The 24,239-nt window shown below is 40.8% G+C and overlaps 1 protein-coding gene across 4 annotated transcripts in view; it reads left to right on the top strand.

Annotated features, from left to right (window-relative positions):
* LOC106582371 (DNA-binding protein SATB2) overlaps positions 1 to 24,239 on the top strand; it is a 102,400-nt gene that overhangs the window by 27,793 nt on the left and 50,368 nt on the right. For all 4 annotated transcript variants that reach the window (XM_082967199.1, XM_082967198.1, XM_082967197.1 and 1 more), the window contains exon 3: positions 11,610 to 11,813. In XM_082967199.1, coding sequence (XP_082823325.1) covers positions 11,610 to 11,813 — 204 coding nt within the window. The remainder of the gene's footprint in view (positions 1 to 11,609; positions 11,814 to 24,239) is intronic.

Here is a 24,239-nt window from a genome sequence, read left to right as displayed (position 1 = left end):
CTGGGAAAAGCTAGATAAGCTAGCTAGATAGCTAGGCTAACTGAGGCTGCATGCACATTCTCATCCTACAGTTACAAACAACTACAACTCCATTCAGAATATTAAGTAGCAGCCTACCTGTTGGCTCTTGGTCGTTGTAGTCTATCCTTCTCCTTTAACATGGAGCGAGGCTCTATGACTGTAGCCTATTGCTGCTTTGGTGACCTATGTTTGGCCAATAACAACAACAAGCTACACGCGCCACTCTCATGAAAAGTAAAGAGCAGCAGCATAAATTATACAATTTCTCTCTCTCTCTACTGCAGCAGTCACATTTGGATCTATAGTGGTACTTCCGGACAAGTCAGTTAAAATTACACATACCCGAGACCTGTGACAATCAGATCAGAGCTGACCCAGAACCGTGACATCATTTAGAAATCTGGATCTGGATCGGGTCTCGGGTATTCTCTAACTCACAGCCCTGACAGTTATGTCTCTTTCTTTGTCTCTGCCTTACTCTCTCTCTCTGGCCCTGACCCTCTGGTAACTGGGGCCAGGACTGGAGTTCTGGCCGCACTCCTGGCCGTAATCGTACTGCACAATGCCATGCACTCTAGAGTTCATGAGGCTCATTGAAGTATTTTCTAGGACTGTATAATAGGATCAATTCACTCCTATACTGTGTAGATCTAGGCTGCTCCATCGGAGTGGGAACTATATAACACTGAGGTTACTGAATAAAGTAGCGCTGTACAAAGCTGATTTATACTCCTCTCTAGGTTATCGATCGCTCCGCATACATAAGGTTCTGAATGTATGAGTGGGAATATCCAGTACAAAAAAATAATATTTGTGTCATTTTCAAAACTTTTGGCCATGTACAGTCAACTTTCCTGCCAGATCTTGACTATGGTGACACCATTTATCAAAATGCAGCAGCCACTACTATTAAACCTTTGGATGCCGTCTACCATAGCACCTTTCACCTTAAATAAAGGTGACAGTTTTAATACCCATCACTGCATCCTGTATCAGAAGGTCAGCTGGACCTAAAGTCCCGTAGATCCCTTCATTACTCCCTTCTCGTTTACAAAGCTCTGCTCCTCAAGCTTCCAACAGACATACAAATCAAATCAAATCAAATGTTATTGGTCACATGCACATGGTTAGCAATGTTAATGTGAGTTTAGCGAAACGCTTGTGCTTCTAGTTCCGACAGTGCAGTAATATCAACAAGTAATCTAACAATTCCCCAACAACTACCGAATACACACAAATCTAAAGGGATGGAATAAGAATATGCACATATAAATGGATGAGTGATGGCCGAGCGGGATAGGCAAGATGCAATATATGGTATAAAATACAGTATATACATGTGAGATGAGTAATGTAAGATATGTAAACATTATTAAAGTGGCATTGTTTAAAGTGACTAGTGATCCATTTATTTAAGTGGCCAATGATTTCAAGTCTGTTTGTAGGCAGCACCCTATCTATGTTAGTGATGGCTGTTTAAGTCTGATGGCCTTGAGATAGAAGCTGTTTTTCAGTCTCTTGGTCCCAGCTTTGATGCACCTGTACTGACCTCGCCTTCTGGATGATAGCGGGGTGAACAGGCAGTGGCTCCGGTGGTCGTTGTCCTTGATGATCTTTTTGGCCTTCCTGTGACATCGGGTGGTGTAGGTGTCATGGAGAGCAGATAGTTTGCCCCCGGTGATGCGTTGTGCAGACCACACCACCCACTGGAGAGCCCTGTGGTTGATGGCGGGGAAGTTGCCGTACCAGGCGGTGATACAGCCTGACAGGATGCTCTCAATTGTGCATCTGTAAAAGTTTGTGAAGGTTTTAGGTGACAAGCCAAATTTCTTCAGCCTCCTGAGGTTGTGTGAGTGGACCATTTCAGTTTGTCCAAGATGTGTACGCCGAGGAACTTAAAATGTTCCACCTTCTCCACTACTGTCCCGTCGATGTGGATAGGGGGGTGCTCCCTCTGCTGTTTCCTGAAGTCCACAATCATCTCCATTGTTCTGTTGACGTTGAGTGAGAGGTTGTTTTTCTGACACCACACTCCGAGGGCCCTCACCTCTTCCCTGTAGACTGTCTCATCGTTGTTGGTAATCAAGCCCACTACTGCTGTGTCGTCTGCAAACTTGATGATTGAGTTGGAGGCATGCTTGGCCACACAGTCATGGGTGAACAGGGAGTACAGGAGGGGGCTGAGCACGCACCCTTGTGGGGCCCCAGTGTTGAGGATCAGCAAAGTGGAGATGTTGTTTCCTACCCTCACCAACTGGGGGTGGCCCATCAGAAAGTCCAGGACCCAGTTGCACAGGGCGGGGTTGAGACACAGGGCCTGAAGCTTAATGATGAGCTTGGAGGGTACTATGGTGTTGTATGCTGAGCTGTAGTTAAGGAACAGCTTTCTTACATAGGTATTCCTCTTGTCCAGATGGGATAGGGCAGTGTGCAGTGTGATGGTGATTGCATCATCTGTGGACCTGTTGGGGGTGGTATGCAAACTGAAGTGGGTTTAGGGTGTCAGGTAAGGTAAGAGGTGATATGATCCTTGACTAGTCTCTCAAAGCACTTCATGATGACAGAAGTGAGTGCTACGAGGTGATAGTCATTTAGTTCAGTTATCTTTGCCTTCTTTGGTACAGGAACAATGGTGGCCATCTTGAAGCATGTGGGGACAGCAGACTGGGATAGGGAGAGAGTGAATATGTCAGTGAACACATCAGCCAGCTGGTCTGCGCATGCTCTGAGGACACGTCTAGGGATGCCGTCTGGGCCAGAAGCCTTGCGAGGGTTAACACGTTTAAATGTCGAATGCCGCCATCTATCCACGGTTTCTGTTTAGGGTAGGTTTTGATAGTCACAGTGGGTACAACATCTCCAATGCACTTCCTTATAAACTCACTCAGTCAGCGTATAAATCGATGTTATTCTCTGATGCTTCCCAGAACATTTCCCAGTCTGCGTGATCAAAACAATCTTGAAGCATGGATTCCGATTGGTCAGACCAGCGATGAATGGTTCTAGTCACGGGTACATCCTGTTTGAGTTTCTGCCTATAAGACGGTAGGAGCAAGACATACCTCACTTCCTTGTTGAATTATAAAAATATGAGATACCAAACCCATTCGCAGAGTTAACTCTTGAGGTCCCGCTTGTCTCCACAAAGTGTGATAAATGCGCCTTTAGTTTTAATGCACCACAGTTATGGAATACATTACAAAACAAATTCCACCTGGATTCCCTGGTGCCGATAGGGCAGTTTAAAACTATGTTGTTAAATGAGTAATGTCTTTTTTGCTGTCTTGATGTCATTTTTGTCCTCAGGGCACCATTGTAAATGAAACAATGATCTCAATTAGGTTCCCCTGAATAAATAAAAGTTAATAAATAAAATGAAATAAAATAAAGGGAAAAGGGGGTGATGGGGAGAGTGGGAAAGGGGAGAGGTGATGGGGGAGAGGGGAGATGGGGAGTGGGAAGAGGTGATGGGGAGAGTGGGAAAGGGGAGAGGGAAGAGGTGATGGGGAGAGTGGGAAAGGGGAGAGGGAAGAGGTGATGGGGAGAGTGGCTAAGGGGAGAGGGAAGAGGTGATGGGGAGAGTGAGAAAGGGGAGAGAGAAGAGGTGATGGGGAGAGTGGGAAAGGGGAGAGGGAAGAGGTGATGGGGAGAGTGGGAAAGGGGAGAGGGAAGAGGTGATGGGGAGAGTGAGAAAGGGGAGAGGGAAGAGGTGATGGGGAGAGTGGGAAAGGGGAGAGGGAAGAGGTGATGGGGAGAGTGGGAAAGGGGAGAGGGAAGAGGTGATGGGGAGAGTGGGAAAGGGGAGAGGGAAGAGGTGATGGGGGAGAGGGGAGATGAGGGGGAGAGGGGATATGGGGATAAGGGGAGAGGGGAGACGGGGAAAGGGTAGATGGGGAGAGGGGAGAGGTGATAGGGGGAGGGGGAGAGGGGATATGGGGAGAGGGGAGAGGTGATGGGGATAGTGGGAGAGAGGAGAGGTGATGGAGGGAGGGAGAGAGGGCATGGGGAGAGGTGATAGGGGGAGAGGGCATACTAACAAGATCTGGAGGAAAGGGAGGACAGAGTGATAGATACTGAGAGTAACTGAGTTACAGCAAGAGAGAACTACAAGAGAGTGGGGAAAATGAGAAAGGTGTTGGAAAGGAGACGAGGTAGGGGATGAGAGAGAGAGGGAGGGAGAGAGAGAGGGAGAGAGAGGGATAGAGAGAGGGGGATAGAGCGAGAGAGAGGGAGAGAGAGAGGGGAAGAGGGAGAGGGAGAGAGGGAGAGAGAGGGAGAAATGGAGGGAGAGAGAGAGGGAGAGAGGGATAGAGAGAGAGAGGGAGAGAGAGGGGGGAGAGAGAGAGGGGAAGAGGGAGAGGGAGAGAGAGGGAGAGAGAGAGGGAGGGAGATGGAGAGAGAGGGGAAGAGGGAGAGAGAGGGAGAGAGAGGGAGGGAGAGAGAGAGGGGAAGAGGGAGAGGGAGAGAGAGAGGGGGAAAGAGAGAGAAGGGGGAGAGAGAGGGGGAGGGGGAGAGAGGGGAAGAGGGAGAGGGAGAGAGAGAAGGGGGAGAGAGAGGGGGGAGGGGGAGAGAGAACAAGAGAGAGATGGAGGGGATAGAGAGAGATAGAGGGAGGGAGGGAAAGAGAGGGGGAGAGTGTGAGAGAGAGAGAGGGACAGTGAGGTGGGGAGGGAGAGAGAGGGAGACTGACTTACAGCAAGAGGGAACTACGAGAGAGTGAGGAAAAAGAGAAAGGTGTTGGAAAGGAGACGAGGTTGGGGATGAGGGAGAGAGAGAGAGAGAGGGGGAGAGAAAGAGGGAGAGGGAGGGAGAGAGAGAGAAGGGGGGAGAGAGAGAGAGAGAGAGCTGGTTGTAGCTGCTCTGTGTTGACAGTTATATTGGCCTGTTGGGGGAAATTCACTTACTTGAATTGGCACACAGAGCTCCAGTGTGTAATTCACTCCATAAGAGCCCAGCAAACTGGGAGCCGGGATGATTCATGGAGAGGAAGTAGAAATATAGCAATTGACTGATTAAAACAAGAGAGAGGGAGAGATCTAATGGTGCTGGTGTGTGTTTGTGTGGAGGGGAGGGGGGTATAGCTCTCACACACATATGGCTGTGTGTGTATGGCTGTGTGTGTGTATGGCTGTGTATGGCTGTGTGTGTGTGTGTGTGTGTGTGTGTGTGTGTGTGTGTGTGTGTGTGTGTGTGTGTGTGTGTGTGTGTGTGTGTGTGTGTGTGTGTGTGTGTGTGTGGCAGTGTGTGTGGCTGTGTGGCTGTGTGTGTGTGTGTGTGTGTGTGTGTGTGTGTGTGTGGTGTGTGTGTGGCTGTGTGTGTGGCTGTGTGTGTGTGTGGCTGTGTGTGTGTGTGTGTGTGTGTGTGTGTGTGTGTGTGTGTGTGTGTGTGTGTGTGTGTGGCTGTGTGTGTGGCGTGTGTGTGTGTGTGTGTGTGTGTGTGTGTGTGTGTGTGGCTGTGTGTGTGTGTGTGGCTGTGTGTGTGTGTGTGTGTGTGGCTGTGGCTGTGGCTGTGTATAGCTCTACTCTTATTATTAGTGCAGGGAGTTTGCCTAATGCTCAGACTCTCATTTCTTGTGAAAGCCTTAATTAATTAGTCGACAGGTGGCCTGCAACCAAAAGCCTTTTAGTAAAAAGAGGAATATTGGTGAAGGATGAATTAAATTGTTGCTGTGAGCCAAGAGGATAGTGGGGCCATAGAGAAGAACACCATAGAAAACCATGTGTGTGGGCATGGTTTAGGCCGTTGTGACTTTGGGAACGGTTACCATGGTTCCAGCTTTATCTATGAAACTAACGGTTAAGCTATAAAAAATCTACATATTCAGTCAAATTAAGAGATGAGACATACAGTCATCTTTATTTAACCAGGTAGGCTAGTTGAGAACAAGTTCTCATTTGCAACTGCGACCTGGCCAAGATAAAGCAAAGCAGTTCGACACATACAACAACACAGAGTTACACATAGAATAAATAAAACATACAGTCAATAATACGGTTGAAAAAAAGAAATCTATATACAGTGTGTGCAAATGAGGTAAGATAAGGGAGTTAAGGCAATAAATAGGCCATGGTGGCGAAGTAATTACAATATAGCAATTAAACACTGGAATGGTAGATGTGCAGAAGATGAATGTGCAAGTTGAGATACTGGGGTGCAAAGGAGCAAGATAAATAAATAAATACAGTATAGGGATGAGGTAGATGAATGGGCTGTTTACAGATGGGCTATGTACAGGTGCAGTGATCTGTGAGCTGCTCTGACAGCTGGTGCTTAAAGCTAGTGAGGGAGATATAAGTCTCCAGCTTCAGTGATTTTTGCAGTTCGTTCCAGTCATTGGCAGCAGAGAACTGGAAGGAAAGGCGACCAAAGGAGGAATTGGCTTTGGTGGTGACCAGTGAGCTATACCTGCTGGAGCGCGTGCTACGAGTGGGTGCTGCTATGGTGACCAGTGAGCTGAGATAAGGCGGGGCTTTACCTAGCAGAGACTTGTAGATGACCTGTAGCCAGTGGGTTTGGCGACGAGTATGAAGCGAGGGCCAGCCAACAAGAGCGTACAGGTCACAGTGGTGGGTAGTATATGGGGCTTTGGTGACAAAACGGATGGCACTGTGATAGACTGCATCCAATTTGCTGAGTAGAGTGTTGGAGGCTATTTTGTAAATGACATTGCCGAAGTCAAGGATCGGTAGGATAGTCAGTTTTACGAGGGTATGTTTGGCAGCATGAGTGAGGTGGGTGCAGGCAGCGATCGGTTGAAGAGCATGCATTTAGTTTTACTTGCATTTAAGAGCAGTTGGAGGCCACGGAAGGAGAGTTGAATGGCATTGAAGCTGGTCTGGAGGTTAGTTAACACAGTGTCCAAAGAAGGGCCAGAAGTATACAGAATGCTGTCGTCTGCGTAGAGGTGGATCAGAGAATCACCAGCAGCAAGAGCGACACCATTGATGTATACAGAGAAGAGAGTCGGCCCGAGAATTGAACCCTGTGGCACCCCCATAGAGACTGCCAGAGGTCCGGACAACAGGCCCTCCGATTTGACACACTGAACTCCATCAGAGAAGTAGTTGGTGAACCAGGCGAGGCAATCATTTGAGAAACCAGGGCTATTGAGTCTGCCAATAAGAATGTGGTGATTGACAGAGTCGAAAGCCTTGGCCAGGTCGATGAATACGGCTGCACAGTAATGTCTCTTATCAATGGCGGTTATGATATAATTTAGGACCTTGAGCGTGGCTGAGGTGCTCCCATGACCAGCTCTGAAACCAGATTGCATAGCGGAGAAGGTAAGGTGGGATTCGAAATGGTTGGTGATCTGTTTGTTTGAATGAAGAGATGGAGACGCTAAACTGCGATAAGTTAGCACCAGCCAGGCCGTTCAAATTGCATAGCATGTCTACTGAATTCTGTGTAATTATGAAATATGAAAGAACTGTTAATGAACACAATAGCTTGTATTAACGTTGGGTCCAAAATCCACCAACTGTACATGTCTGACCTTCAATGAATGTAAATAACTTAGATAGTTATGGAATTGATAGTTATGGAATAGATAGTTATGAAATAGATAGTTATGGAATAGATAGTTATGGAATAGATAGTTATGGAATAGATCGTTATGGAATAGATAGTTATGGAATAGATAGTTATGGAATATATAATTATGAAATAGAAAGTATGGAGTAGATCGTTATGGAATAGATAGTTATGGAATATATAATTATGGAATAGATAGTTATGGAATAGATAGCATGGAATAGATAGTTATGAAATAGAAAGTTATGGAATAGATAGTTATGAAATAGAAAGTATGGAGTAGATAGTTATGGAATAGATAGGTTTGGAATAAATAGTTACGGAATAGATTGGTTTGGAATAAATAGTTATGGAATAGATAGTTATGGAATAGAAAGTTATGGAATAGATAGGTTTGGAATAAATAGTTATGGAATAGATAGGTTTGGAATAAATAGTTATGGAATAGATAGTTATGGAATAGATAGTTATGAAATAGAAAGTATGGAGTAGATAGTTATGGAATAGATAGGTTTGGAATAAATAGTTACGGAATAGATTGGTTTGGAATAAATAGTTATGGAATAGATAGTTATGGAATAGAAAGTTATGGAATAGATAGGTTTGGAATAAATAGTTAAGGAAAAGATAGGGTTGGAATAAATAGTTATGGAATAGATAGTTATGGAATAGATAGTTATGGAATAGATAGTTATGAATAGACAGTTATGGAATAGATAGTTATGAATGGATAGTTATGGAATAGATCGTTATGAATAGACAGTTATGGAATTGATAGTTATGGGATAGATAGTGATAGTTATGGAATAGATAGTTATGGAAGAGATAGTTATGGAATAGATATTAATGAATAGGTAGTTATGTAATAGATAGTGATAGTTATGGAATAGATAGTTATGAATAGACAGTTATGGAATTGATAGTTATGGGATAGATAGTGATAGTTATGGAATAGATAGTTATGGAAGAGATAGTTATGGAATAGATATTAATGAATAGGTAGTTATGTAATAGATAGTGATAGTTATGGAATAGATAGTTATGGAAGAGATAGTTATGGAATAGATATTAATGAATAGGTAGTTATGTAATAGATAGTGATAGTTATGGAATAGATAGTTATGAATAGACAGTTATGGAATTGGTAGTTATGGAATATATAGTTATGGAATATATAGTTATGGAATAGATTGTTATGGAATAGATAGTTATGAATAGATAGTTATGAATAGATAGTTATGATTAGATCGTTATGGAATAGATAGTTATTAATAGATTGTTATGGAATAGATTGTTATGAATAGATAGTTATGGAATAGATAGTTGTGGAATAGATAGTTATGGAATATATTGTTATGGAATAGATAGTTATGTATAGATAGTTGTGGAATAGATAGTTATGAATTGATAGTTATGAATAGATAGTTATGGAATAGAAAGTTATGAATAGATAGTTATGGAATATATATAGTTATGAAAAAGATAGTTATGAATAGATAGTTGTGGAATAGATAGTCATGGAATAGATGGTTATGGAATAGATAGTGATAGTTGTGGAATAGATAGTTATGGAATAGATAGTTATGGAATAGATAGTTATGAATTGATCGTTACGGAATCGATAGTTATTAATAGATAGTTATGAATAGATAGTTGTGGAATAGATAGTTATGAATAGATAGTTATGGAATAGATAGTGATAGTTGTGGAATAGATAGTTATGGAATAGATAGTTATGGAATAAATAGTTATGGAATAGATAGTTATGGAATAGATAGTTATGAATTGATAGTTACGGAATAGATAGTTATTAATAGATAGTGATAGTTATGAATAGATAGTTCTGGACTATATAGTGATAGTTATGAATAGATAGTTATGGAATAGATAGTGATATTTATGGAATAGATAGTTGTGGAATAGGTAGTGATAGTTATGAATAGATAGTTATGGAATATATAGATAGTTATGGAATAGTTATGGAATATATAGTGATAGTTATGAATAGATAGTTATAGTTATGAATAGATAGTTATGGAATAGATAGTGATATTTATGGAATAGATAGTTGTGGAATAGGTAGTGATAGTTATGAATAGATAGTTATGGAATAGATAGTGATAGTTATGAGTAGATGGTTATGGAATAGATAGTGATAGTTATGGAATAGATAGTGATAGTTATGAATAGATAGTTCTGGACTATATAGTGATAGTTATGAATAGATAGTTATGGAATAGATAGTGATATTTATGGAATAGATAGTTGTGGAATAGGTAGTGATAGTTATGAATAGATAGTTATGGAATATATAGATAGTTATGGAATAGTTATGGAATATATAGTGATAGTTATGAATAGATAGTTATAGTTATGAATAGATAGTTATGGAATAGATAGTGATATTTATGGAATAGATAGTTGTGGAATAGGTAGTGAAAGTTATGAATAGATAGTTATGGAATAGATAGTGATAGTTATGAGTAGATGGTTATGGAATAGATAGTGATAGTTATGGAATAGATAGTGATAGTTATGAATAGATAGTTATGGAATATATAGTGATAGTTATGAATAGATAGTTATGGAATAGATAGTGATAGTTATGGAATAGATAGTTATAGTTATGAATAGATAGTTATAGTTATGAATAGATAGTTATGGAATAGATAGTGATAGTTATGGAATAGATAGTTATGGAATAGATAGTGATAGTTATGAATAGATAGTTATGGAATAGATAGTGATAGTTATGGAATAGATAGTGATAGTTATGAATAGATAGTTATGGAATAGATAGTGATAGTTATGAATAGATAGTTATGGAATAGATAGTGATAGTTATGGAATAGATAGTTATGGAATAGATAGTGATAGTTATGAATAGATAGTTATGGAATAGATAGTGATAGTTATGGAATAGATAGTGATAGTTATGAATAGATAGTTATGGAATAGATAGTGATAGTTATGAATAGATAGTTATGGAATAGATAGTGATAGTTATGGAATAGATAGTTGTGGAATAGCTAGTGATAGTTATGAATAGATAGTTATGGAATACATAGTGATAGTTATGGAATAGATAGTTATGGAATAGATAGTTATGGAATAGATAGTGATAGTTATGAATAGATAGTTATGGAATAGATAGTGATAGTTATGAATAGATAGTTATGGAATAGATAGTGATAGTTATGGAATAGATAGTTATGGAATAGATAGTGATAGTTATGAATAGATAGTTATGGAATAGATAGTTATGGAATAGATAGTGATAGTTATGAATAGATAGTTATGGAATAGATAGTGATAGTTATGAATAGATAGTTATGGAACAGATAGTAATAGTTATGAATAGATAGTTATGGAATAGATAGTGATAGTTATGAATAGATAGTTATGGAATAGATAGTGATAGTTATGAATAGATAGTTATGGAATAGATAGTGATAGTTATGAATAGATAGTTATGGTATAGATAGTGATAGTTAAGAATAGATAGTTATGGAATAGATATGAATAGATAGTTATGGAATAGATAGTGATAGTTATGAATAGATAGTTATGGAATAGATAGTGATAGTTAAGAATAGATAGTTATGGAATAGATATGAATAGATAGTTATGGAATAGATAGTGATAGTTAAGAATAGATAGTTATGGAATAGTTATGAATAGATAGTTATGGAATAGATAGTGATAGTTATGAATAGATAGTTATGGAAAGCAGTGTGAAGCTTTTACATTTATTAGACACTTTGTTTTTTTATAGGTCCTTTTTTATAATGTCTTTGGATGTCCATTCTTCTAGTATTACCTATAATCTTAAGAATTGTCTTGCTGTTAGAGTAGCTACTGTAGATCTTCCAGATTATCCTTGCCGTTAGATTAGCGACTTTAGATCTTTGCATTGTTTGGAATCCTATTAGTATACACAACAGGTGATTTAACAGCCACCCAAGTCAGCAGCATTCTATGTAATTAGACCTAATATTGTACTCGCTTAGCCTAAGTTGTTTATTTTGCCTTACGTTCTGATCTCCCTCCCCCAGGTCTGATGATCCCAGTATTCTGTGTGGTGGAGCAGGCAGAGCTGGATGGGGGGATGCAGCGTGAGGAGGTGGAGAGGAGCGAGGGCCACAGAGAGGAGCATGCTGAGTTTGTCCTGGTCAGGAAAGACATCCTCTTCAACCAGCTGGTAGAGACAGCCCTGCAGGCCCTGGGGTACTCCCACAACTCTGCTGCTCAGGCCCAGGGTGAGAACTGTAGCCTCCACAAAACACCATCCATAACCCCAACGCTTGAACTGAGCACTTCTACACAAAACACCAGTCATAACCCCAAACGCTTGAACTGAATACTTCTCCACAAAACACCAGACACAAAGGCTCTATCAGCCAAAATAATATATGCCATTAAGCAGACGCTTCTATCCAAAGCGACGTACAGTAATGCGTGTATGCATTTTATGTATGGCTGGTCCCGGGAATCAAACCCACTACCCTGGCGTTACAAGCACCACGCTCTACCAACTGAGCTACAGAGGACAAAACAAAGCTTTCACCTGGTACTGAGTTTGAGATTGTGCTAAAACGCTATACGACCTGTTAGAAAGGAGCCAGAGGATAGCACAGCACTAGTTCACTGGCCGGGATGCTAGCCAGACTAAACACTTCTGTATGATGTTTTCAGCTCTCAGGCTAAGTAAAGAATGTTTGAAAAACACAACTAAAGAGAAACTCGTTAAACAAAGAACAAAGAGTTGGAAAGAAATGAGTCTAGTTCCTCCAAGAGGCCAAAATAATATGTGTGCGACTAAATTTGTCTAAGTATATGCACATGCTTTAATGTGTGGTGTGTGTGTGTGTGTGTGTGCGGGAGTGTGTGCATTTGTGTGTTCATGTCTGTGTATGTGTGAGAATGTTTATGAAAGAGGTCTAGGGGAGAAACATAATAGCTGTGTAATTTATTGTTGCACACATGGTTGCCATCGCCAAGAGGACAGTGCAGTTTACTTGTGTTCACTAAAGTATGCAGAACATTCTATCTGGGGGAGTTGCTTCACATTGATATATGATAACAATAGACACAACCAGGCAGCTGACATACAGATGTAGGAGCTTCATTTGATCACTCTTTTGTTGCTGAGAATTTTCCTGCACAGGTTTCAAAAGGCTTCTAGAGTTTGTTATGTCCACTTTAAAATGTCAGACTTGATTTGCCCAAATGAAAAATGTATCAACCCTTACAAAAAAAATCATGAATTATCATCCACATAATAATTTGCATTTCCTGTTGCTGCAGGATATTTTCCTGCTGTAGCAAACTGGCTCAAATTAAGATCCTACATCTGTACATGGACTTAAACTGAAATAGTGTGTGAATCTGCTTCTTTTGATGTCTCTGTTAGTGGCTACAATGACACACCCTCTATTACTCTTTCCTTATGTTAAAACAGTCTGGATTCTTAGGGGCTATTAACGGAATTAGACAATAACTGTACTGTTGCCCCTGCGTGTCAGATAAAAAATACATGAATGCAGTATTTTTTGCAGTACTATTGCGATGCATCAAGATACGTCACTAAATTGATCACTGTCTATGTGTAAAGTGGAGATGCTCTGATATCAGATATCATATAATGTCAGTTATAGTTTGACCTGACAAATCTCACGTCATGTTGTGAGATGTACGTGAGAGAGCTCACTTCATACAGTACACCAACACATCGTAACAGACAGACTGTGTGCATGTGTGTAAGACAAATGTGTACATCACAGGTAATACCTGTTTTCTGCCTCAAGGTCAACAACTATTATTACCCTCTGAACGAACTCCTCTCTGTCTCTTTCCTCTCTGCCAACCCACCTGAAGCACACGGTACTGTACACAGTACCCACTGTAACCACATGCTCTTACACATCCCCTACATGAATCGCTGTCTGAATCGACTCCTCTTCTCTCTCCTCTGCTTTCCTCTGACATGCACAGACCGTAATATACTGTCCCCTACGCTCTCAGTGTACATCAAATCAAGTCAAATTGTATTTGTCAGATGCTTTGTAAAACAACATGTGTAGACTACCAGTGAAATGCTTACTTACGGGCCCTTCCCAACAATGCAGAGAGAAAAATATAGAAACAATTAAAACATGAGGATTAAATACAAAATGAGAAACGATAACTTGGCTATATACACAGGGTACCAGTACCGATTCGATGTGCAGGGTACGAGGTCATTGAGGTAGCTACTGTATGTACATATAGGTAGGGGAAGAGTGACTAGGCAACCGGATCCATAATAAACAGCAGCAGTGTATGTGGTGAGTCAAAAGAGTTCAGATAGTCCAGAGAAAAGAGTTCAGATAGTCCAGAGAAAAGAGTTCAGATAGTCCAGAGAAAAGAGTTCAGATAGTCCAGAGAAAAGAGTGCAGATAGTCCAGAGAAAAGAGTTCAGATAGTCCAGAGAAAAGAGTTCCGATAGTCCAGAGAAAAGAGTTCAGATAGTCCAGAGAAAAGAGTTCCGATAGTCCAGAGAAAAGAGTTCCGATAGTCCAGAGAAAAGAGTTCAGATAGTCCAGAGAAAAGAGTTCAGATAGTCCAGAGAAAAGAGTTCCGATAGTCCAGAGAAAAGAGTTCCGATAGTCCAGAGAAAAGAGTGCAGATAGTCCAGAGAAAAGAGTTCCGATAGTCCAGAGAAAAGAGTGCAGATAGTCCAGAGAAAAGAGTGCAGATAGTCCAGAGAAAAGAGTTCAGATAGTCCAGAGAAAAGAGTTCAGATAGTCCAGAGAAAAGAGTTCCGATAGTCCAGAGAAAAGAGTTCAGATAGTCCAGAGAAAAGAGTTCCGATAGTCCAGAGAAAACAGTTCAGATAGTCCAGAGAAAAGAGTTCAGATAGTCCAGAGAAAAGAGTTCAGATAGTCCAGAGAAAAGAGTTCAGATAGTCCAGAGAAAAGAGTTCCGATAGTCCAGAGAAAAGAGTTCCGATAGTCCAGAGAAAAGAGTTCAGATAGTCCAGAGAAAAGAGTTCAGATAGTCCAGAGAAAAGAGTGCAGATAGTCCAGAGAAAAGAGTTCCGATAGTCCAGAGAAAAGAGTGCATATAGTCCAGAGAAAAGAGTTCAGATAGTCCAGAGAAAAGAGTTCAGATAGTCCAGAGAAAAGAGTTCAGATAGTCCAGAGAAAAGAGTTCAGATAGTCCAGAGAAAAGAGTTCCGATAGTCCAGAGAAAACAGTTCAGATAGTCCAGAGAAAAGAGTTCAGATAGTCCAGAGAAAAGAGTTCAGATAGTCCAGAGAAAAGAGTTCAGATAGTCCAGAGAAAAGAGTTCCGATAGTCCAGAGAAAAGAGTTCAGATAGTCCAGAGAAAAGAGTTCCGATAGTCCAGAGAAAAGAGTTCAGATAATCCAGAGAAAAGAGTTCAGATAGTCCAGAGAAAAGAGTTCAGATAGTCCAGAGAAAAGAGTTCAGATAGTCCAGAGAAAAGAGTTCAGATAGTCCAGAGAAAAGAGTTCCGATAGTCCAGAGAAAAGAGTTCCAATAGTCCAGAGAAAAGAGTGCAGATAGTCCAGAGAAAAGAATGCAGATAGTCCAGAGAAAAGAGTTCAGATAGTCCAGAGAAAAGAGTTCAGATAGTCCAGAGAAAAGAGTTCCGATAGTCCAGAGAAAAGAGTTCAGATAATCCAGAGAAAAGAGTTCAGATAGTCCAGAGAAAAGAGTGCAGATAGTCCAGAGAAAAGAGTTCCGATAGTCCAGAGAAAAGAGTTCAGATAGTCCAGAGAAAAGAGTTCAGATAGTCCAGAGAAAAGAGTTCAGATAGTCCAGAGAAAAGAGTTCAGATAGTCCAGAGAAAAGAGTTCAGATAGTCCAGAGAAAAGAGTTCAGATAGTCCAGAGAAAAGAGTTCAGATAGTCCAGAGAAAAGAGTTCAGATAGTCCAGAGAAAAGAGTGCAGATAGTCCAGAGAAAAGAGTTCCGATAGTCCAGAGAAAAGAGTTCAGATAGTCCAGAGAAAAGAGTTCAGATAGTCCAGAGAAAAGAGTTCAGATAGTCCAGAGAAAAGAGTTCAGATAGTCCAGAGAAAAGAGTTCCGATAGTCCAGAGAAAAGAGTTCAGATAGTCCAGAGAAAAGAGTTCAGATAGTCCAGAGAAAAGAGTTCCGATAGTCCAGAGAAAAGAGTTCAGATAGTCCAGAGAAAAGAGTTCAGATAGTCCAGAGAAAAGAGTTCAGATAGTCCAGAGAAAAGAGTTCAGATAGTCCAGAGAAAAGAGTTCCGATAGTCCAGAGAAAAGAGTTCAGATAGTCCAGAGAAAAGAGTTCAGATAGTCCAGAGAAAAGAGTTCAGATAGTCCAGAGAAAAGAGTTCAGATAGTCCAGAGAAAAGAGTTCCGATAGTCCAGAGAAAAGAGTTCAGATAGTCCAGAGAAAAGAGTTCAGATAGTCCAGAGAAAAGAGTGCAGATAGTCCAGAGAAAAGAGTTCCGATAGTCCAGAGAAAAGAGTGCAGATAGTCCAGAGAAAAGAGTTCAGATAGTCCAGAGAAAAGAGTTCAGATAGTCCAGAGAAAAGAGTTCAGATAGTCCAGAGAAAAGAGTTCAGATAGTCCAGAGAAAAGAGTTCAGATAGTCCAGAGAAAAGAGTTCAGATAGTCCAGAGAAAAGAGTTCCGATAGTCCAGAGAAAAGAGTTCAGATAGTCCAGAGAAAAGAGTTCAGATAGTCCAGAGAAAAGAGTTCAGATAGTCCAGAGAAAAGAGTTCAGATAGTCCAGAGAAAAGAGTTCCGATAGTCCAGAGAAAAGAGTTCAGATAGTCCAGAGAAAAGAGTTCAGATAGTCCAGAGAAAAGAGTTCAGATAGTCCAGAGAAAAGAGTTCAGATAGTCCAGAGAAAAGAGTTCCGATAGTCCAGAGAAAAGAGTTCAGATAGTCCAGAGAAAAGAGTTCAGATAGTCCAGAGAAAAGAGTTCAGATAGTCCAGAGAAAAGAGTTCCGATAGTCCAGAGAAAAGAGTTCAGATAGTCCAGAGAAAAGAGTTCAGATAGTCCAGAGAAAAGAGTTCCGATAGTCCAGAGAAAAGAGTTCCGATAGTCCAGAGAAAAGAGTTCCGATAGTCCAGAGAAAAGAGTTCAGATAGTCCAGAGAAAAGAGTTCAGATAGTCCAGAGAAAAGAGTTCAGATAGTCCAGAGAAAAGAGTTCAGATAGTCCAGAGAAAAGAGTTCCGATAGTCCAGAGAAAAGAGTTCAGATAGTCCAGAGAAAAGAGTTCCGATAGTCCAGAGAAAAGAGTTCAGATAGTCCAGAGAAAAGAGTTCAGATAGTCCAGAGAAAAGAGTTCCGATAGTCCAGAGAAAAGAGTTCAGATAGTCCAGAGAAAAGAGTTCAGATAGTCCAGAGAAAAGAGTTCCGATAGTCCAGAGAAAAGAGTTCAGATAGTCCAGAGAAAAGAGTTCCGATAGTCCAGAGAAAAGAGTTCAGATAGTCCAGAGAAAAGAGTTCAGATAGTCCAGAGAAAAGAGTTCAGATAGTCCAGAGAAAAGAGTTCAGATAGTCCAGAGAAAAGAGTTCCGATAGTCCAGAGAAAAGAGTTCCGATAGTCCAGAGAAAAGAGTTCCGATAGTCCAGAGAAAAGAGTTCAGATAGTCCAGAGAAAAGAGTTCAGATAGTCCAGAGAAAAGAGTTCAGATAGTCCAGAGAAAAGAGTTCAGATAGTCCAGAGAAAAGAGTTCAGATAGTCCAGAGAAAAGAGTTCAGATAGTCCAGAGAAAAGAGTTCCGATAGTCCAGAGAAAAGAGTTCCGATAGTCCAGAGAAAAGAGTTCAGATAGTCCAGAGAAAAGAGTTCAGATAGTCCAGAGAAAAGAGTTCCGATAGTCCAGAGAAAAGAGTTCAGATAGTCCAGAGAAAAGAGTTCAGATAGTCCAGAGAAAAGAGTTCCGATAGTCCAGAGAAAAGAGTTCAGATAGTCCAGAGAAAAGAGTTCCGATAGTCCAGAGAAAAGAGTTCAGATAGTCCAGAGAAAAGAGTTCAGATAGTCCAGAGAAAAGAGTTCAGATAGTCCAGAGAAAAGAGTTCCGATAGTCCAGAGAAAAGAGTTCAGATAGTCCAGAGAAAAGAGTTCAGATAGTCCAGAGAAAAGAGTTCCGATAGTCCAGAGAAAAGAGTTCCGATAGTCCAGAGAAAAGAGTTCCGATAGTCCAGAGAAAAGAGTTCAGATAGTCCAGAGAAAAGAGTTCCGATAGTCCAGAGAAAAGAGTTCAGATAGTCCAGAGAAAAGAGTTCAGATAGTCCAGAGAAAAGAGTTCCGATAGTCCAGAGAAAAGAGTTCCGATAGTCCAGAGAAAAGAGTTCCGATAGTCCAGAGAAAAGAGTTCAGATAGTCCAGAGAAAAGAGTTCCGATAGTCCAGAGAAAAGAGTTCAGATAGTCCAGAGAAAAGAGTTCAGATAGTCCAGAGAAAAGAGTTCAGATAGTCCAGAGAAAAGAGTTCAGATAGTCCAGAGAAAAGAGTTCAGATAGTCCAGAGAAAAGAGTTCAGATAGTCCAGAGAAAAGAGTTCAGATAGTCCAGAGAAAAGAGTTCAGATAGTCCAGAGAAAAGAGTTCCGATAGTCCAGAGAAAAGAGTTCCGATAGTCCAGAGAAAAGAGTTCAGATAGTCCAGAGAAAAGAGTTCAGATAGTCCAGAGAAAAGAGTTCAGATAGTCCAGAGAAAAGAGTTCAGATAGTCCAGAGAAAAGAGTTCAGATAGTCCAGAGAAAAGAGTTCAGATAGTCCAGAGAAAAGAGTTCCGATAGTCCAGAGAAAAGAGTTCAGATAGTCCAGAGAAAAGAGTTCAGATAGTCCAGAGAAAAGAGTTCAGATAGTCCAGAGAAAAGAGTTCAGATAGTCCAGAGAAAAGAGTTCCGATAGTCCAGAGAAAAGAGTTCAGATAGTCCAGAGAAAAGAGTTCAGATAGTCCAGAGAAAAGAGTTCAGATAGTCCAGAGAAAAGAGTTCAGATAGTCCAGAGAAAAGAGTTCCGATAGTCCAGAGAAAAGAGTTCAGATAGTCCAGAGAAAAGAGTTCAGATAGTCCAGAGAAAAGAGTTCCGATAGTCCAGAGAAAAGAGTTCAGATAGTCCAGAGAAAAGAGTTCAGATAGTCCAGAGAAAAGAGTTCAGATAGTCCAGAGAAAAGAGTTCCGATAGTCCAGAGAAAAGAGTTCAGATAGTCCAGAGAAAAGAGTTCAGATAGTCCAGAGAAAAGAGTTCCGATAGTCCAGAGAAAAGAGTTCAGATAGTCCAGAGAAAAGAGTTCCGATAGTCCAGAGAAAAGAGTTCAGATAGTCCAGAGAAAAGAGTTCAGATAGTCCAGAGAAAAGAGTTCCAATAGTCCAGAGAAAAGAGTGCAGATAGTCCAGAGAAAAGAATGCAGATAGTCCAGAGAAAAGAGTTCAGATAGTCCAGAGAAAAGAGTTCAGATAGTCCAGAGAAAAGAGTTCCGATAGTCCAGAGAAAAGAGTTCAGATAATCCAGAGAAAAGAGTTCAGATAGTCCAGAGAAAAGAGTGCAGATAGTCCAGAGAAAAGAGTTCAGATAGTCCAGAGAAAAGAGTGCATATAGTCCAGAGAAAAGAGTTCAGATAGTCCAGAGAAAAGAGTTCAGATAGTCCAGAGAAAAGAGTTCAGATAGTCCAGAGAAAAGAGTTCAGATAGTCCAGAGAAAAGAGTTCCGATAGTCCAGAGAAAAGAGTTCAGATAGTCCAGAGAAAAGAGTTCAGATAGTCCAGAGAAAAGAGTTCAGATAGTCCAGAGAAAAGAGTTCAGATAGTCCAGAGAAAAGAGTTCCGATAGTCCAGAGAAAAGAGTTCAGATAGTCCAGAGAAAAGAGTTCCGATAGTCCAGAGAAAAGAGTTCAGATAGTCCAGAGAAAAGAGTTCAGATAGTCCAGAGAAAAGAGTTCAGATAGTCCAGAGAAAAGAGTTCAGATAGTCCAGAGAAAAGAGTTCAGATAGTCCAGAGAAAAGAGTTCCGATAGTCCAGAGAAAAGAGTTCCGATAGTCCAGAGAAAAGAGTTCAGATAGTCCAGAGAAAAGAGTGCAGATAGTCCAGAGAAAAGAGTTCAGATAGTCCAGAGAAAAGAGTTCAGATAGTCCAGAGAAAAGAGTTCCGATAGTCCAGAGAAAAGAGTTCAGATAGTCCAGAGAAAAGAGTTCAGATAGTCCAGAGAAAAGAGTTCCGATAGTCCAGAGAAAAGAGTGCAGATAGTCCAGAGAAAAGAGTTCAGATAGTCCAGAGAAAAGAGTTCAGATAGTCCAGAGAAAAGAGTGCAGATAGTCCAGAGAAAAGAGTTCAGATAGTCCAGAGAAAAGAGTTCAGATAGTCCAGAGAAAAGAGTTCAGATAGTCCAGAGAAAAGAGTTCAGATAGTCCAGAGAAAAGAGTTCAGATAGTCCAGAGAAAAGAGTTCCGATAGTCCAGAGAAAAGAGTTCAGATAGTCCAGAGAAAAGAGTTCAGATAGTCCAGAGAAAAGAGTTCAGATAGTCCAGAGAAAAGAGTGCAGATAGTCCAGAGAAAAGAGTTCAGATAGTCCAGAGAAAAGAGTTCAGATAGTCCAGAGAAAAGAGTTCAGATAGTCCAGAGAAAAGAGTTCCGATAGTCCAGAGAAAAGAGTTCAGATAGTCCAGAGAAAAGAGTTCAGATAGTCCAGAGAAAAGAGTTCAGATAGTCCAGAGAAAAGAGTTCAGATAGTCCAGAGAAAAGAGTTCCGATAGTCCAGAGAAAAGAGTTCAGATAGTCCAGAGAAAAGAGTTCAGATAGTCCAGAGAAAAGAGTGCAGATAGTCCAGAGAAAAGAGTTCAGATAGTCCAGAGAAAAGAGTTCCGATAGTCCAGAGAAAAGAGTTCAGATAATCCAGAGAAAAGAGTTCAGATAGTCCAGAGAAAAGAGTGCAGATAGTCCAGAGAAAAGAGTTCCGATAGTCCAGAGAAAAGAGTGCATATAGTCCAGAGAAAAGAGTTCAGATAGTCCAGAGAAAAGAGTTCAGATAGTCCAGAGAAAAGAGTGCAGATAGTCCAGAGAAAAGAGTTCAGATAGTCCAGAGAAAAGAGTTCCGATAGTCCAGAGAAAAGAGTTCAGATAGTCCAGAGAAAAGAGTTCAGATAGTCCAGAGAAAAGAGTTCAGATAGTCCAGAGAAAAGAGTTCCGATAGTCCAGAGAAAAGAGTTCCGATAGTCCAGAGAAAAGAGTTCAGATAGTCCAGAGAAAAGAGTTCAGATAGTCCAGAGAAAAGAGTGCAGATAGTCCAGAGAAAAGAGTTCAGATAGTCCAGAGAAAAGAGTTCCGATAGTCCAGAGAAAAGAGTTCAGATAATCCAGAGAAAAGAGTTCAGATAGTCCAGAGAAAAGAGTGCAGATAGTCCAGAGAAAAGAGTTCCGATAGTCCAGAGAAAAGAGTGCATATAGTCCAGAGAAAAGAGTTCAGATAGTCCAGAGAAAAGAGTTCAGATAGTCCAGAGAAAAGAGTGCAGATAGTCCAGAGAAAAGAGTTTCGATAGTCCAGAGAAAAGAGTTCAGATAGTCCAGAGAAAAGAGTTCAGATAGTCCAGAGAAAAGAGTTCCGATAGTCCAGAGAAAAGAGTTCAGATAGTCCAGAGAAAAGAGTTCAGATAGTCCAGAGAAAAGAGTTCAGATAGTCCAGAGAAAAGAGTTCCGATAGTCCAGAGAAAAGAGTTCAGATAGTCCAGAGAAAAGAGTTCAGATAGTCCAGAGAAAAGAGTTCAGATAGTCCAGAGAAAAGAGTTCAGATAGTCCAGAGAAAAGAGTTCCGATAGTCCAGAGAAAAGAGTTCAGATAGTCCAGAGAAAAGAGTTCAGATAGTCCAGAGAAAAGAGTTCCGATAGTCCAGAGAAAAGAGTTCCGATAGTCCAGAGAAAAGAGTGCAGATAGTCCAGAGAAAAGAGTTCAGATAGTCCAGAGAAAAGAGTTCAGATAGTCCAGAGAAAAGAGTTCAGATAGTCCAGAGAAAAGAGTTCAGATAGTCCAGAGAAAAGAGTTCCGATAGTCCAGAGAAAAGAGTTCAGATAGTCCAGAGAAAAGAGTTCAGATAGTCCAGAGAAAAGAGTTCAGATAGTCCAGAGAAAAGAGTTCCGATAGTCCAGAGAAAAGAGTTCCGATAGTCCAGAGAAAAGAGTTCAGATAGTCCAGAGAAAAGAGTTCAGATAGTCCAGAGAAAAGAGTGCAGATAGTCCAGAGAAAAGAGTTCGATAGTCCAGAGAAAAGAGTTCCGATAGTCCAGAGAAAAGAGTTCAGATAGTCCAGAGAAAAGAGTTCAGATAGTCCAGAGAAAAGAGTTCAGATAGTCCAGAGAAAAGAGTTCCGATAGTCCAGAGAAAAGAGTTCAGATAGTCCAGAGAAAAGAGTTCAGATAGTCCAGAGAAAAGAGTTCAGATAGTCCAGAGAAAAGAGTTCAGATAGTCCAGAGAAAAGAGTTCAGATAGTCCAGAGAAAAGAGTTCAGATAGTCCAGAGAAAAGAGTTCCGATAGTCCAGAGAAAAGAGTTCAGATAGTCCAGAGAAAAGAGTTCAGATAGTCCAGAGAAAAGAGTTCAGATAGTCCAGAGAAAAGAGTTCCGATAGTCCAGAGAAAAGAGTTCCGATAGTCCAGAGAAAAGAGTTCAGATAGTCCAGAGAAAAGAGTTCAGATAGTCCAGAGAAAAGAGTTCAGATAGTCCAGAGAAAAGAGTTCAGATAGTCCAGAGAAAAGAGTTCAGATAGTCCAGAGAAAAGAGTTCAGATAGTCCAGAGAAAAGAGTTCAGATAGTCCAGAGAAAAGAGTTCAGATAGTCCAGAGAAAAGAGTTCCGATAGTCCAGAGAAAAGAGTTCAGATAGTCCAGAGAAAAGAGTTCAGATAGTCCAGAGAAAAGAGTTCCGATAGTCCAGAGAAAAGAGTTCAGATAGTCCAGAGAAAAGAGTTCCGATAGTCCAGAGAAAAGAGTTCAGATAGTCCAGAGAAAAGAGTTCAGATAGTCCAGAGAAAAGAGTTCAGATAGTCCAGAGAAAAGAGTTCCGATAGTCCAGAGAAAAGAGTTCAGATAGTCCAGAGAAAAGAGTTCAGATAGTCCAGAGAAAAGAGTTCAGATAGTCCAGAGAAAAGAGTTCCGATAGTCCAGAGAAAAGAGTTCCGATAGTCCAGAGAAAAGAGTTCAGATAGTCCAGAGAAAAGAGTTCAGATAGTCCAGAGAAAAGAGTTCAGATAGTCCAGAGAAAAGAGTTCCGATAGTCCAGAGAAAAGAGTTCAGATAGTCCAGAGAAAAGAGTTCAGATAGTCCAGAGAAAAGAGTTCAGATAGTCCAGAGAAAAGAGTTCCGATAGTCCAGAGAAAAGAGTTCCGATAGTCCAGAGAAAAGAGTTCAGATAGTCCAGAGAAAAGAGTTCAGATAGTCCAGAGAAAAGAGTGCAGATAGTCCAGAGAAAAGAGTTCAGATAGTCCAGAGAAAAGAGTTCCGATAGTCCAGAGAAAAGAGTTCAGATAGTCCAGAGAAAAGAGTTCAGATAGTCCAGAGAAAAGAGTGCAGATAGTCCAGAGAAAAGAGTTCCGATAGTCCAGAGAAAAGAGTTCAGATAGTCCAGAGAAAAGAGTTCAGATAGTCCAGAGAAAAGAGTTCAGATAGTCCAGAGAAAAGAGTTCAGATAGTCCAGAGAAAAGAGTTCAGATAGTCCAGAGAAAAGAGTTCAGATAGTCCAGAGAAAAGAGTTCAGATAGTCCAGAGAAAAGAGTTCCGATAGTCCAGAGAAAAGAGTTCAGATAGTCCAGAGAAAAGAGTTCAGATAGTCCAGAGAAAAGAGTTCCGATAGTCCAGAGAAAAGAGTTCCGATAGTCCAGAGAAAAGAGTTCCGATAGTCCAGAGAAAAGAGTTCAGATAGTCCAGAGAAAAGAGTTCAGATAGTCCAGAGAAAAGAGTTCAGATAGTCCAGAGAAAAGAGTTCCGATAGTCCAGAGAAAAGAGTTCAGATAGTCCAGAGAAAAGAGTTCAGATAGTCCAGAGAAAAGAGTTCCGATAGTCCAGAGAAAAGAGTTCCGATAGTCCAGAGAAAAGAGTTCAGATAGTCCAGAGAAAAGAGTTCCGATAGTCCAGAGAAAAGAGTTCAGATAGTCCAGAGAAAAGAGTTCAGATAGTCCAGAGAAAAGAGTTCCGATAGTCCAGAGAAAAGAGTTCAGATAGTCCAGAGAAAAGAGTTCCGATAGTCCAGAGAAAAGAGTTCAGATAGTCCAGAGAAAAGAGTTCAGATAGTCCAGAGAAAAGAGTTCAGATAGTCCAGAGAAAAGAGTTCCGATAGTCCAGAGAAAAGAGTTCAGATAGTCCAGAGAAAAGAGTTCAGATAGTCCAGAGAAAAGAGTTCCGATAGTCCAGAGAAAAGAGTTCCGATAGTCCAGAGAAAAGAGTTCCGATAGTCCAGAGAAAAGAGTTCAGATAGTCCAGAGAAAAGAGTTCAGATAGTCCAGAGAAAAGAGTTCAGATAGTCCAGAGAAAAGAGTTCCGATAGTCCAGAGAAAAGAGTTCCGATAGTCCAGAGAAAAGAGTTCCGATAGTCCAGAGAAAAGAGTTCCGATAGTCCAGAGAAAAGAGTTCCGATAGTCCAGAGAAAAGAGTTCCGATAGTCCAGAGAAAAGAGTTCAGATAGTCCAGAGAAAAGAGTTCCGATAGTCCAGAGAAA

This window comes from Salmo salar, chromosome 21 (genome assembly GCF_965601325.2).
Source record: "Salmo salar chromosome 21, fSalSal1, whole genome shotgun sequence".
Classification (NCBI taxonomy): Eukaryota; Metazoa; Chordata; class Actinopteri; order Salmoniformes; family Salmonidae; genus Salmo; species Salmo salar.
The sequence above is the reverse complement of the archived record's forward strand: the minus strand, read 5'-3'. Positions and strand labels throughout refer to the sequence as shown.